The sequence below is a fragment of the Polypterus senegalus genome, chromosome 1 (assembly GCF_016835505.1).
Source record: "Polypterus senegalus isolate Bchr_013 chromosome 1, ASM1683550v1, whole genome shotgun sequence".
Taxonomy (NCBI): Eukaryota; Metazoa; Chordata; class Cladistia; order Polypteriformes; family Polypteridae; genus Polypterus; species Polypterus senegalus.
Window position 1 is genome coordinate 134,779,570 of NC_053154.1, and position 15,057 is coordinate 134,794,626.

Below are 15,057 nucleotides of genomic sequence, written 5' to 3' on the forward strand. Positions count from 1 at the left end.
GTTCACACACACTGAAGAGAATGTACTGGTCAATGTATTGAATGCATTGCTTAATTAGTTTGTACCTTATTTCTCTGTGTGTTTTAATAAAAATGTATTTTTATGTGCACTAGTGTAGTAGTGTGGCTCTCAATCCAAGCATACTGATATTACAATGGAAGAACTGATATCAGCTTTCGGCGTAGACTTTCAGCATTAATTTGAAGGTATTTACATTAAATAACAGGAGACTTGTATAGGAATTACAGCATTTTTATATGCAATTCCCCCCAAAAAAGGAATAAAAATTAAATGGACAAATTAATATTATTTTTTTAAAAATGTTCATATTTGAATACATGGTTGCAAATCATTTGCAGTTAGTGACTATCTGGGACCCAAAGACATCACCATGCTGTGCATTTCTTCCATGGTGATGTTTTGCCATGCCTGTACTGCACCCATTTTCAGTTCCTGCTTATTTCAGGGTGTTTTTAGTCTTGTCTACCACAAGTGCAAATACATGCGTAGTCAGATTTAGGTCAGGTGATGAAATTCCTAAATTATTTATTATGTACATACTATTTATTTTATACTGAAAATCTAAACTAAGACCATATATATTTTGTTTTATTTTAAGACCAGGATGCTTGGATAAAGAGTCACACTAATAATTGCATCACTGTCCAAATACTTACAGACTGTATTGTAGTAGCCTCCAGTTAAAAAAGACTGTTAACCCTACATTATTGTTTGAACGTCCACCACCTAGTATGACAGTGTTCTTCATGCTTTGCTTTCACTTTATCATCACTGACCAATAATCAATACATTCTTTTGAAACTTAAGCATAAAATAATATTGTACCAGCACTGACAAGTTGCATCAGCCTAGGGATGAGTCACCAGAAGTATGAACTGTATCCGTCATGCAAATGAGAAGCTTCAGAGCCAGTAGCAGGGGAGCCTATAAAAAAGGATAGCCTGCCTAAGACACATATAAATTTCCATAAAGGGATTAATAAAGTATCTATCTATCTATCTAAGCGCCAATGCTATAATTTGTACACTAGCAGAAAGAATTACAATCAGGAGGTTTATTAAATGGCCTGTATTTGATATAGCACCTAACCAGAGTTCAAGAACCCCCCTAGGCGCTTTACAACACAACAGTCATTCACCCATTCATACACTGGTGATGATAAGCTACTATGTAGCCACAGCTGCCCTGGGGCACACTGAGAGAAGTGAGGCTGCCAAACACTGGCACCACCAATCCTTCCGGCCACCACCATGCGGCAAGGTAGGTTAAGTGTCTTGCCCAAGGACACAACAGCCGCATTCTCATGCCGGGAGCGAACCTGCGACCCTCCGATTGCTGGACCACCCGCTCTACCGACTGAGCTACTGCTGCCCTTTAGGTTTGTTAGATAAAGTGAAAAGACTACTGTTGGAAATGTTTCAAGGAGTAAATTTTTACAAATTAAATTCTATCTCAGTGACATCTCACAAGCAAGTTGCAAATATTTGAAACAATATTTTTTTTTATTTATTATCAGCATTTTTCCTTCTCTAAATCAGATGGGCAAAAGATAAAAAGATGCAAGAATTCATTCTAAATAAATAAATAAAACAAACTGAAAAAACAAGAAAGGTGATCTTGATTTTTTTTCTATTATAAACTGTTAATTAAATCTTTGGTAGTGTCAGGGTGGTATTTTGTATAGTTCACAAGAAAGAACAAGAAGTTGCGCATAGTCAATAAACGAACGTTTAACCAAGCAGTAAGAAAAAACAAGACCCTAGAGTCCCATTACTATACGGCCACTTCATCTGGAAGCATGGAATCCAAAGCTGAATTTCTTTTAGGGACTGGTGAAGGGGAATGGTGAGTCATCTAATTATGGCAAGAGTTTTACCCTTGCTGTGAGATATTTACTTTGTAGCTTCTAAAATGACGAAGAGCAGTGCATACGCTTACCATAAATATGCTGTTATAAAATGTGTACGTATACTAAAACAAACTGGATACCTGTTGAGACCGACTTTTTGGCTAATGTTCCAAACTATTACTTTTATTGTTGGCAAACAATAACATAACGCGGTTTTGACTAATTACATATAGTCATTTATTTGTCCCGTTTGCTTTGAAATAAACTTCTTGATTCATTCTTCATATTTTAACACAAAGTCCTGCACGGCTGGGTCCGGAGAGGAGACGCCGATCCATCTCAGTTTTATTATGGGAAGCGGAGTTTACCAAATGCGCGAGGGGAGTACTTGTTACCTATTTTCTTATTTGTGGTTGTCTTTGTAAATACAAATCTACATTTCATGCACCACGTTTTTTTTACAAGTAAGCTCTTCTGTTTTGCTTATGTGTAAGCGGAAAATCCCGATGGTAGGCAGTTTTTCAATGTTCTCCAAGAACCTGTACACCCCTATTGAATCGGTGCACCGTGAGCGGCTCGAGCGCCTGGCTGGAAGTTAAAGGATGCGATGAAGATGGCGATGGATGTGAAGAATAGGAGCGCATATTACCAAAATAACTGCAGAAATTATCACTGCTTGCTCCCTAACTGCGCAGACGTCCACCAGTTTGCACCGAAAGACTCCGGTAAGTTGGGGCCTGCTTCACTGCAGGGGCATTTAGTTACAAGACGGTCACTTGCACTCGTTGCAACACGAATAACCCCTAATAGTCCAAATCTTTAGTGAGTCAAGATGCTCTTGTGTGCAAATTGTTGTGAATCATTCAGCGTCTCTTGCTATTTGACTTTTCTGCACTGGTAAATATTTCAGAGCAAAACCCCACGATCTTTCTCTACAGCCAGGGGATGCCGCTGCTGTAAATGAAAACAGCATATTACCGAATCCGCTGACAATGACGAAATCTGACACTTGCCAAATCTCGTGAAATGTCCAAGAAGTCGGAAGAAATGTTTGGGGGCGTTACCACGGCAACGCGTTCGCGGAAGGTGTATTGAGTTTGATGTCTTTTTAACGGTAATCAGACCTTCTGGGCACATCTGGCACGCGTCACCAGAGAAGTAACCTAACACCCGACGCGCGTGCAAGTAGCCTTACTGACATTCGGAAATTTCGTTGGGCGCCTTCAGTTCACCGTTGACGCACGTCAGGATTTCTCGTTCAAATATTAGTAGTCCATAGAAGATCAAAGAAACCCGGGATTCCATTGCTTGCTTGATGTTAGATTGTAAGAAAAAATGGACTTGTCTGCCCACTCCGGTTGCCGTGGCGTAATCTGTGCCCTTTATTTGTACTGCAGCCACAACTAAGGAAGTGGAGTGAGATTCAACCCAAAATAATATGCGTTTATTTAATAGGTGCACATGTAGACGCAGAACCGCTTATCTCTAGAAGAATCGTCCATTAATCACTGTATCAGCGCCAGTTCCTTTGCATGTATATAGCGCATCTCATAACGTTGTAAACCTCCAAGGACGCTTTTATATGAAAACTGTAAGGTGATATATCTCAACCTCCACTGTACTGCAGCACCCAGATGGACGAATGTGCTTTCTGATTCAGCTGAGGATGAGTCAGTGCAGTGTCTCATCAGAATTTTAAATAGATACCCAATTCAGACTCCATTCCTGCCTAAGAGATCAATTAAGAGTAAAAATCGACTCGCAGGGAGTCAATCTGCAAAACTTTTAACCTTGCAATTTCCTTTGACACCAAAGCTTTCTGCTTTTGTCCTCAACAGACCCACAACAGCTCAGGGTGTCTGACATATCCTCTTGTGCTTTAAAATATCCCACGCACATGAGGATCCTAGCCACAGATTGATTATGCATACTGTACTTAAGGGAGGCTTACTTAACTCCTCCACACGAAAATGGAAATCTTCTACTTTGGTGTTGTAATGAAACCCATCAACTTGATTAGTAGTTCTGAATGTGCAGTAAGTCTGATGTTCTGCCTAATGGCACATTTGGGAAATTGATAATTTATTTAGCTATTCTCAATTTATTTTCACTACGTGTCTACCTACAATGCTTGTTCCATCTCTTCACTGTAGCACCTTAAATGTTGATTTGGTTTACATTATTGTTTAATAAATCATTTTGCCACCTGTCACATGAGCATTGCTTTTAATTCATCCTACTCACATTTTTGCTTCCCATTTAGACAATTTCTTTGTGGATGACTTTATCTATGTTTCTCAAAATTTAAAAAGCGTTATCTGTAGTTCTGGATGTTTAATTCTATTCTGTTTTCTTAATTATACACAACTAAATACATGTATGAAATTTAATTTGTTTTATACAGGAAATATATAAGGATTATATTCATAAAGATAACATTCACTGATGTTATTTTCTTATTTTCTTTATTATTTCATATTTTTCATAATGATTTTCATTTGTTTCTTGTGGTTACATATAGAGGAAAGAGTAACAGAAAACAAGACATCAAAATTTTTGCTGCTTTTAGGTAATCTAATACAAAGTTTTGGTGAGAAAAAGTTATTGTCTCGCTAATAAATTCAGTCCAGTTAAAGTAATTAAGATTACCTGTTTGAAGTATTTGTTTTCCAGGAAGGCCTGTTTTAGATCAGCCCTACCCAATATTAATACCGTGTAACTAGAAAGGACTTTTACTATTATATTTAAGTTAACTTCATACAGGTTCTACAGGTGTGTCACATTATAATACAAAGCAATTTCAGAACAATGTCTGGGAACATTTATTGATACTGTTCCCTCTTAGAAGGGCTATAGAGTGATTTGTAAGGCTGTGGGGCTCCAGTATACTACAGACAGTGCTGTACTACACATATGGGGGAACTTTATAGTGCAGCATATTATTCTTACCTGCTGCATTATAAACTTTCCCACTTTCTCCACTTTCCTCTTATTATTTCCTCATTAGAAGAGAAACCATTCTGCTAACATTGACATTTACCAACTTTCAATAGTTACTAAGAAACATATAATAATGTCTAGGGTTGCGTCTGTTAAAGTTAGTGTTTATGACTTCACTATCAGTAAGACACTGGACAAGAATGGGATCCATGACCAATATGGCCTTCTGATTTATCTGGAGAGCCATTAACACTTCATTCCACAGTAATAATCTCCTGCCATGTGCAAAGCAGGGCAATGGTAGTGGCATAGTCTGAGGAAACTCTGCTGTCACATGCCCTAGATGATAATTGAAGTGACTATGAATTCTGCTCTGTATCAAAATAAAGATTCTTCAGGAGAATATCAGGCCGTTCCTCAGTTTGTTCTGAAACAGAAGCACATCTGGGTCAGGCTGCAATGCAATGGTCAGAAACAATCATAAAGTCAATATCAGTCAACCTGAAAGAAAATAAATATAGAAATCTGAAGTTACATAGTCAAATCACATTCTTATGCCTTGTTTAGGTATTGGGGCAGAATCAGAACCAAACAGTTCATAATCAGAAGCTCACTGATGTCACTGAATTGAAGCAGCTCTGCCAGGAGGAGTAGGCCAGAATTCTTTCCCAGTACTGCAAGGGGCTAATTAGCAATTCCAGTCTGGCTGCTGTTTTTTTACTGCTAAAGGCATTGTAACTTGTTACTGAATCGAAAGTGGCAATTTCATTTTCAAACACATCAGCAAATGGAAAGAACATTTTGAGTTATTAACTTACTCTTTGACACTTAGCTCAGTTATATTTTTATATATTAGGGTTGAGTGTAAGAACTGATAACATTAACAATGAAGAAAATGATTTAATGCTGAAAATGTGACAGGACAAATGCTTTTTATAGCACTGGGTATATCCAGTGTGCATTGTGCATATGCAGATAGTTTATTTGGAAATATCTATAGACACATGTCTTCATTTTGACTTGTAACAAAATCTAATTAATTACATTTAAATTTTGTGTAATTGCAAAATTGGAAATAAATGGTGAAGATTGAATACTTTTTAGCCACCATGCACCAATACTTGAATTAAACGTTACACTATGCTAAAATGTCTCTGACAAGAGGTTATAGTAGGCATTCAGATCTTTCTCCATTTAGCAGTGGTTGTAAATGCCAATCCATTATAGTTACTGTATATCCTGTGGTTTTCATTCCAGCCTGCCTCTTAGTTATGGGCCAGCTGGTGCCCAGTTGCTAAATTTAGAGCTAATGGCTCGATAAAAGATCATTTATCTTTACAATATCCAGTTTCCAGAACGTTTACCAATCATTCACCGTATGTCTGATCTGTTCTATCCTAGCATACATGTTCAGACTAGAAGCTGTCCTTTTTTATTGTATTCTATACTGAAGTGGTGTCCCTTATACTTACACTAGCACATTACAAGTGGAACAAATGATGCAAGAATTGTAATTGCAGAAAGGACAAAAAAAGACTAGGGAGCAACCAAGAACAATGCTATGAGACAGTTCAAAATGAATGGATCCATACAGTAAGTAGACATCTACTGAGGAGCTATGGACAGAGTATAGATGTCAAGAACGTAGCAGAACATCACTCATGAAGACTGAGTATTCTGTGACATTGTTAGTTTTCGTTGTCTTATTCTTGACTTTTTTACATGCCCTGTGCCGTGACAATAACACATATCTAATATTGCATACATTATATTCAGTCTTTGATATTTCTTTTAAGCTTTTGTAACATTCATTCTGAATGGCGCTGTTATACACTATTTTGTTTATTTATATGTCATATTTGACAAGTTATTTGAGCCAGGTTTGTTGTGTGACGTGACTGGATGCCCAAGTATAAATATGGCCACAGCGGAAGTAGAACATGTCCTTCAGTTGGATAAAAAACTCAACTCTCTTCACATGAGTTAGTTTACGTTTCAAGTATGCCAAGTACTGGATTCATTATGGGCTTTCCGACTCTGTTTTTTACTTTGAGTTTGATTTTTGGCTTTGCCACAGTGCTTTGTTTGTTTAATTTCTTTTGATCTCTCAGTTTTAAACTTTTGCATGGCACTGACTATGACTCTAGTTAGCGTTATTATCTCCTTCTCTTTTCTGACACTCACAATATTCCTGGAGACCCTGTCAGGTGCCATATCAGTCTTGATGATGATAGAATAAGTTCTGGCTTCCTCTAATACAGTAATGCAATGAAAGAAGTTAGTTTAAATACAGGTGAATGGATGGGTTTGCTTTGCATCCATTTTCTTAATTAGAAGCCAGTCTCCACATTTAACTAAACTTTCTGTTTATTCGTTTGTCTAAAATCTTTTTATTGTTTTCATCACTTTTCATCATTAGAGGGCCAAATACGCTACAGTAGGAGATGCAGGGCATTTATTTTGGGAAATTGTAAAAGTTGACTTTATCTGGCCACAGTTTTATAACACAGGAATCCAGTCACTCTCACCAGGTTATTTTTGTTCTTCATCCTCATACTTGTGAAGCCAGGAGGCTTGTGCATTAAAAATCATTAGACATATTAGCAATACACCAAGGCAGGAGTGGGAAGGCACCGATTTACAGCACAGAGGTGGTAGCTTTGCTTATAATTTTGCAGTATTTCTTAATAGCGTTTTATTTAATTAGAAACCAATTAGCAGTGAGTGCAAACAGCTGCAAATAATAATATACGGAAGAGGAGCTATTATTTACACCTGTGTGTATTCATCAAGTGGCAGTTTAAAAATAGAATCAAATAAGAGAATGCTGTCCAAAGAGAGCAAACCACTTGTCAGTGAAGTCACACCCATAACATCAGACATCAACAGAAAAACAAATCAACCCATTATCAAACCTGCTTAATCCAGTTCATTATCCTGAGGGCTGGAGTCTCAGTGATCAACATTGGATGTAAGGTTGGCACCAACCCTAGGCATGGCGTAGTCAAGCACATGCTCACTGACATTCATACCAGCCAAATTTAGAGTCATCAGTTAAACTAATCCACTTGCCTTTGGGATATGGGAGGAAAGCCAGAGCACTTGAGAGAACACACAGGAAGAGCATGCAGACTCTATGCAGGCATGATCCAGCCTAGATCTGAGTGGAAACCACTGCACCACCATGATGTCCATCACTATATAGTGCACATAAATATGCCAGAGTAAATGTTCTACTCCCAGTTTTGCAAGTACAGACAAAAATCATGAAGAAGGCAAAATGTATAGTTCAAAATAATGTAATATTTATACCTTATAAATGTTTTATGTTTATAATAATATAAAAAATAAAGGAAAATGAAAAAATGGGACATCTATAATTTTTTTTTCTAAACTCTTAATTTTTATTATCATTTTCACCATTTTTTTCTTTGTAAATTTATTTTGGGCAACAATAAATGATCATTCTTTTTGTTAGGAGGATAAGAAAGAACACAAATTTTTCTGTGGGCTAAATTTCTTGATGAATAATGCTGAACAAATGTAAATCACAAGCAAGATGGTATTCTTTAAATCTGACAACTGCACTGCAGGAGCATGACATAGTTTAACAAAACAAGGTGAATGGTTTAAAGAGGGAACTGGTTGCCCACTGTGAACATGGCTACTCTTTAAAACTTAGGATGTATTGGAAATCTGTAGTATCAGCAAAAAGCCACATGAAATGATTAGAATGTACAAATTCCTCACATAAAATGATTATGGCAGGACTTAAACCTAGGTCTCTTTGTATTTGAGCAGCAGCACTAATTGGTAGGCCAGTATGTCTCCCACAATAACGATAATCCACTTAATAATGAATTAATTTGAATAAATTAAACTGATTGAGGGTGACACAGTGGAACATTTAGTGTGAGTGGGAATATTCTTGAGTTGGCTATTCAATAGAGTGCCATCCAAGATTGGTTTGTGTTGTGTGCCAGATGTTGCCAATACAGACTTTGTCCCCCACATCCCTGAAAAGGATTATACAGGCTTGATAATCCATACTAATAAAAGGCAAAGCCCTCACTCACTCACTCACTCACTGACTCACTCACTCACTCACTGACTCATCACTAAATCTCCAACTTCCCGTGTAGGTAGAAGGCTGAAATTTGGCAGGCTAATTCCTTACAGCTTACTTACAAAAGTCGGGCAGGTTTCATTTTGAAATTCTATGCCTAATGGTCATAACTGGAAGGTATTTTTATCCATTAACTGTAATATAGTTGAGCTGGAAAGACGTGGGGGGCGGAGTTTCGTGTGACATCATCACGCCTCCCACGTAATCACGTGAACTGACTGTCAACTCAGTGCGTAGAAAACCAGGAAGACCTCCAAAAAGCGCTTAAGAAAACATGCATTATATAATTGAGAAGGCAGCGAAACAATAAGAAGCGAGTGAGTGACATATACTACCATATTCATGAGTGCTGCTACCTCGGAAAGAAAGCAAGGTGTAAACCTAAACTTTAAATTAAGTTCATAGACAGGCTACCGCTGGCGTTTCACATGCCCACAGGTAATGCGGGATACAAGTTTAATGAGAGGACGCAGGATATAAACGAGAGTTTTGATCACTTTGTAACTAAGTTAAAATTGTAGGTGAAGGGGTGTGCTTATGCAAATTCGAGACTGTGTTTGTGGGGATTGACAGTTAAGGCGGGTGTTGGAGTCACGTCATCATCTCCCCCCTTATTAATCTCATTTCGCTCTGAGCTGAGCTCCGCGGCTAACGCCGTCTTCCGCAGCAACTTTGTCAGACTGCCACCATATACTCACAGAAAAATCCACAAGTTAATACACACGCTGTCTCTAGAGTTTCTCCACACTGAATCCTCCAGGCACTACTTACAAAAGGTCACATTGACAATCGTGTTACGTTATTTTTAAAATCTTTCCTTTTCTTAGCACAAGCACAGCTGAGAAGCTTCGATGCATGTGCTCCATAACGTTAAAAATAATGCATTTAATCACACTTTGCATTACAAGCAAAGGGAGCTTTTGTCAATGCATGATTTCCTGGTACACGATTACATTGATCAGCGCATCCCGATTCATTTTACCCTCGCACCACCTTAGTTTGAGAAGAAGTATGAAAAATATGAGGTTAACACAGAAAACAGATCACCAACTCAAGCTTTATGAATAATCGATTTACCATCAACAATTGTTTTGGTAAAGCCATCCTCCTTCCATTTTATAATTTCTGCCACTAGCCATGATTAAATGAAGGTAAAAAGTAAGAGCAAAGCGAGGGTGACTTATTTAGGCAGGCATATATATGACAGCAACACTCATGACAATGTCAATCATGTTACGTTATTATTAAAATGTTTCCTTTTCTTTTTCATTACTTCTTTAACACACTACTTCTCCGCTGCGAGCGGGTATTTTGCTATATATATATATGAATGACCTCCAAAGAGCGCTGAGACTTTTGATATCATGAACGTGTCTGCAAAACTGGGGTCTCCTGCCCAGCAAAAGTCGAGCAGCCAGCGCGTGCATAGCTGTGCCGGCCTTTGAGACGCTGACTGCGCTTCTGCCTTAAGTCAAAGTGAGCACTTTTAATTTTTTTCATCCTCCCCCTGCGCTATAGCCCAGACAAGTGCAAACACGGGACCCCTTTTCTACACCACGGCAAAATAATATTAAGGCGATTCACACTTTCTTTTGCACGTATACGATTATGAGGTCCTCAGCTCGGATTATGAAGACACGCACAGGAGTGGAGGACTCACAGTGCCATCACAGCCGATTAATGGCGGGACGTCTCACCAGTCTACACAAGACCCACGCGACTGTCCCCAAAAGGCGATCATAACGCCAGCTTAACACATCTCTCTATACTATATAAAAAAAAAAGGCAACTTTCCTTTCTTTACACCTTTTTTCCTTTTATCCCAAACCAAAGCCTTTCTCTCTTAACACTGCAGAGGACACAAAACTAATTTTCTTTAAAATGTGTGTGTGTGTGTGTGTGTGTATATATATATGACAGCAGCAATCCAAGCTGTGAGAAAACAGTAAAAGGAGGCGTGTCAGACGCGTGGTACATTTTCTGATGCAGCTACCGAAAACAACTTTGTGACGCAGCCAAATACAAAAAACAATTACTTTGACAATCATGTTACATTATTTTTAAAATGTTTCCTTTTCTTTTCATAACATCTTTAACACATGACATCGCAAGCTGGTATTTTGCTATATATATATATCACAGCGACACTCATAACAGTGACAAAACAATTACATTGACAATCATATTACGTTATTTTCAAAATGTTTCCTTTTCTTTCTCTTTCCTTCTTTAACACACTACTTCTCCGCTGCCAAGCTGGTATATATATATATATATATATATATATATATAGATAGATAGAGATATATATATATAGATAGATATGAGAACAACATATATATATATATAGATAGATAGAGATATATATATATAGATAGATGTGAGAACAACACTCATATCAATGACAAAACAATTACATTAACAACCATGTTACGTTATTTTTAAAATTTTTCCTTTTCTTTTTCGTACCTTCTTTAACACACTACTTCTCCGCTGCGAAGCGCGGGTATTCTGCAAGTCTATACTAATAAAAGGCAAAGCCCTCACTGACTGACTGACTGACTGACTGACTGACTCATCACTAATTCTCCAACTTCCTGTGTAGGTAGAAGGCTGCAATTTGGCAGGTTCATTCCTTACAGCTTATTTACAAAAGTTAAGCAGGTTTCATTTCGAAATTCTACGCGTAACGGTCATAACTGAATCCTACTTATGTACATATATACGGCCATAGCCTGCAGCTCGGTCGCCGTGTGAGGCGGAGTTGCGTTCCCCATCACCACGCCTCCCACGTAATTGAGTACCTGCCCATATAAGGCCATCTGTCAGCAGCAATCCAATATATTCGCTGCTGGGAGTTCAAATTGCTGGTGAAGGAGTATGCTTATGCAAACGAAGATGAGATGGTCAGGGATAGAATAGTATTTGGCACAAACTCAGCAAAAATGCAAGAGAAACTTTTAAGTGCTGGGTCTGGGCTAACATTAAATAAAGCCGTGGACATCACGAAATCACATGAGATAGCACAAGCAGAGCTGAGAACCTTCGATGCATGTACTCCGAGTGACTCACGTGAACTGACTGTGAACGCAATACGTAGACAACAAGCAAGAGCTCCAAAGAGCGCTTGAACAAAAAACGCATTACACAATTGAGACGGCAGCAACAAAATATGAAGCGAGTGATGCATGCACTTATATTCATAAGTTCAGCTACTGCGGAAACAAAGCACACGGTGGAAAAAATCAATGTCCAGCTACAGGAAGACAGTGTAAAAAATGTGGTAAATTGAACCATTTCGCTAAAGTTTGCAGGACTGGGAAAAGTAAATCCGTGCATGCAGTGTGTGATGTCTCAGATAAAGAGGAAGACAAGCTGTTTATTGATGCAGTAGGAAAGGAACAACCCTCTAACGCTGAACAAACTTTGTAGACATATCAATAGGAAACCGAGGTGTAAAGCTTAAGTTTAAATTACGTTCATAGACACGCTGCCACTAAATATTCGCAGGCAAATCCACAACTTAATACTGGGAATGCCTGTTAAACATCTTAGATTCACGAGTACTGATTTGGGTAGTGAACACTTCGATGAATGAAACCTGTTATCTTTACAACGATTGACAACGAAGATGAGATGGTCAGGAATAGACTAGACAAACACGGAATGTAACTTGAACACAACACATCCTCCAAATACGAACCTGATTGAAAGAAATAATGATGATCAAATCATTGATGACAGCAACACCCATAACAGTCACAAAACAATTACATTGACAATCATGTTACGTTATTTTTAAAATGTTTCCTTTTCTTTTTCATAACTTCTTTAACACACTACTTCTCCGCTGCGAAGCGCGGGTATTTGGCTAGTGAATAGATAAATGGATTAATTAATTTAAGTGTGGATTGCATGGTGGAATAAATGAGCGGAGGAGTATGATTAAGTATGCCCTGCAATGTTCTGGAATGTCATCTGTGGTTAGTTCCAGGCTTCAGGCTGATTTTGTCAGTGTAAGCTTCATCTTCTTATAAACCTGTCTTGAATTTGAGTGTGTCAGAAAATGGACGAATGGTTTACTGTGATGCAAAATAATGAAAAAAATAGTGCTTATATAAATCTGAAATGTGAAATTATTAATTTTATTAAATATTATTAATTAGCTTGTGAAGGTTTTCACAATTAAATCTGCTTTTTGAAGTAAATCTTAATCAGTACAGTCACTTTTTCTTTCACGTTCATATTAGGCATGCAGTGTAATGTATTGACAGTGCAGGTTCAGTCTCTACCTTGCACTCACCGTGTGCTGTTGAGCTGTCTGCAACATGTAAACAATACATACAGTATAAAGTTGTAAGTTACTTAAGGCATGGTATTGATGTATCTGATCAAAAATAAAATAATAAGAATTTCGCCCCGCATCCTAAAAATGTACAGGTTAGATTAATTGGTTGTTCTAGATTGGTCCAGTGTAAAAGACTACAAGTGTATATGACTGTGTACTGAGATGAAGGGGCCTCCCATCCAATGCTAGTTCTAGGAGGATTGGCCCCGGATGATTAGATGGAATAATGAGTCTATATTAAGCTGTTGTTCCCCATATATTATACTGTGTTTTAAATGTCAGCAGAAGAACCAGATTCCAAAACTTAATATATATATGGCTTATTATAGCAGAACAACTCTTAGCTGGATTATAAGAAATGTCTGCTTTTTATGTCAAGTGCCACATTTTAATGGTGAAAATTTCAATTATATTTTTTCTTCTTTTACATATGACTTGTTTCAGCTTTTGTTTTTCAATCTCTAACAGTATTAGTAGAGTTGAAAAGACACACATTGAAGTGGAACATGGCATGAATTATCACACAGACTGTCAACATTCCCATTTCAACAACATAAGGTTACTTCTGTTGGTGAATTAATTTGTCATGTTTGGCAGTTTTAGCATTCTTAAGAGGAGATGGAATTCATTTGTACCCTTCACCATTTAAAAAAAAAAAAAAAAACTTTGGTAAAGATACTGCTTAAAATTTTGAAAGTTTGAAGGAGCTCTAAGACAGCAGTCCTTAACTGGAGGTTAAGAAAGGCAACTGTTTTAAAAATGGGCACATTCTCATCTTAAAGACAGGGCTTTAACAATGCTGGAATTACTTTAATCTTGTATCGTATGTGCTGGTAGATTGCCACAGACACTCTTACTTGCATTGTCTGATCTCAAGAGTAACTTCAGAACTAGCATGTGGCTCTGTACTGTGTGGAGCATTACATTTTAGTAAATTATAAAAACAAGAAAACATATGCACATTGGGGATCGCAGTATAAAAACATTTTAACTACTGCAGCTTTAGATCTCTAATATACTGTATGTGGTGATATTCCTGATCTTGAGAGGGACACTTCATTTGACATTTCTCAGTGAATTTTCCAACCTTAGGGATAATGGGGTATTTGTCTGTGCCTCCGTTTTTAGATTACCCTCAGGTCTTATTTTTTACACTTTGTCATTTTAAATCTCTGCAGCACTTGATTTTCTTGGACCTTGTTTATAGACTAAATAGAGTTCAGAATCATGACTGATCAGACATTGTTTGTACACTAAATTCAGTATTTGATTTTATGGAATGCATGGAACTTGCTGTCTTACTCAGTGGTTTTGAAAGTGGTTTGGTGCCAGGAAAATTCTAGGATGTTCCCTGAAGTGGTTTGACACCTCTATGAATGAGTATGGAGTAACGGGATTGAATAGATTGCAATCCTTTAGCAGTACCTTGTTGCTTTAACAGTTTTATTCTACCAGCTTGTAGATAGCAGTGTTAAGTTTATTGTAGATATTTGTTTCTTCAAAATCCTGCAACAATGATTTTATGTGTACTTGGTGATAGAGTTATATGGTATACCATTTGTATTGAAATAAAAATTAAAATGGTACATACCATCAGTTCTGTACTTTCAGGGCCAGAAATAACTGGTAGTTTTTTAAAGACCTTGGGCTCATAATTTCATTCTTATACTTTTCAATGCACTGTGGGGAGACTGCATAGGACCCCTATCTTTAATGTGCTGGAGACTCCATGGGGTATCACCACCCTGCCCCTATCCCCCACTCTTCAATGCG

General features: G+C 37.6%; 1 protein-coding gene across 5 annotated transcripts in view; it reads left to right on the forward strand.

The window, feature by feature from the left end:
- The first annotated feature begins 2,443 nt into the window (after positions 1 to 2,443).
- Positions 2,444 to 15,057, forward strand: part of zmat3 (zinc finger, matrin-type 3) — a 181,093-nt gene continuing 168,479 nt past the window's right edge. For all 5 annotated transcript variants that reach the window (XR_005634325.1, XR_005634326.1, XR_005634327.1 and 2 more), the window contains exon 1: positions 2,444 to 2,595. Coding sequence is in view for 2 of the 5 variants with exons in the window: in XM_039758739.1 (XP_039614673.1) it covers positions 2,478 to 2,595 (118 nt within the window). In the remaining 3 variants the exon portion in view is untranslated. The remainder of the gene's footprint in view (positions 2,596 to 15,057) is intronic.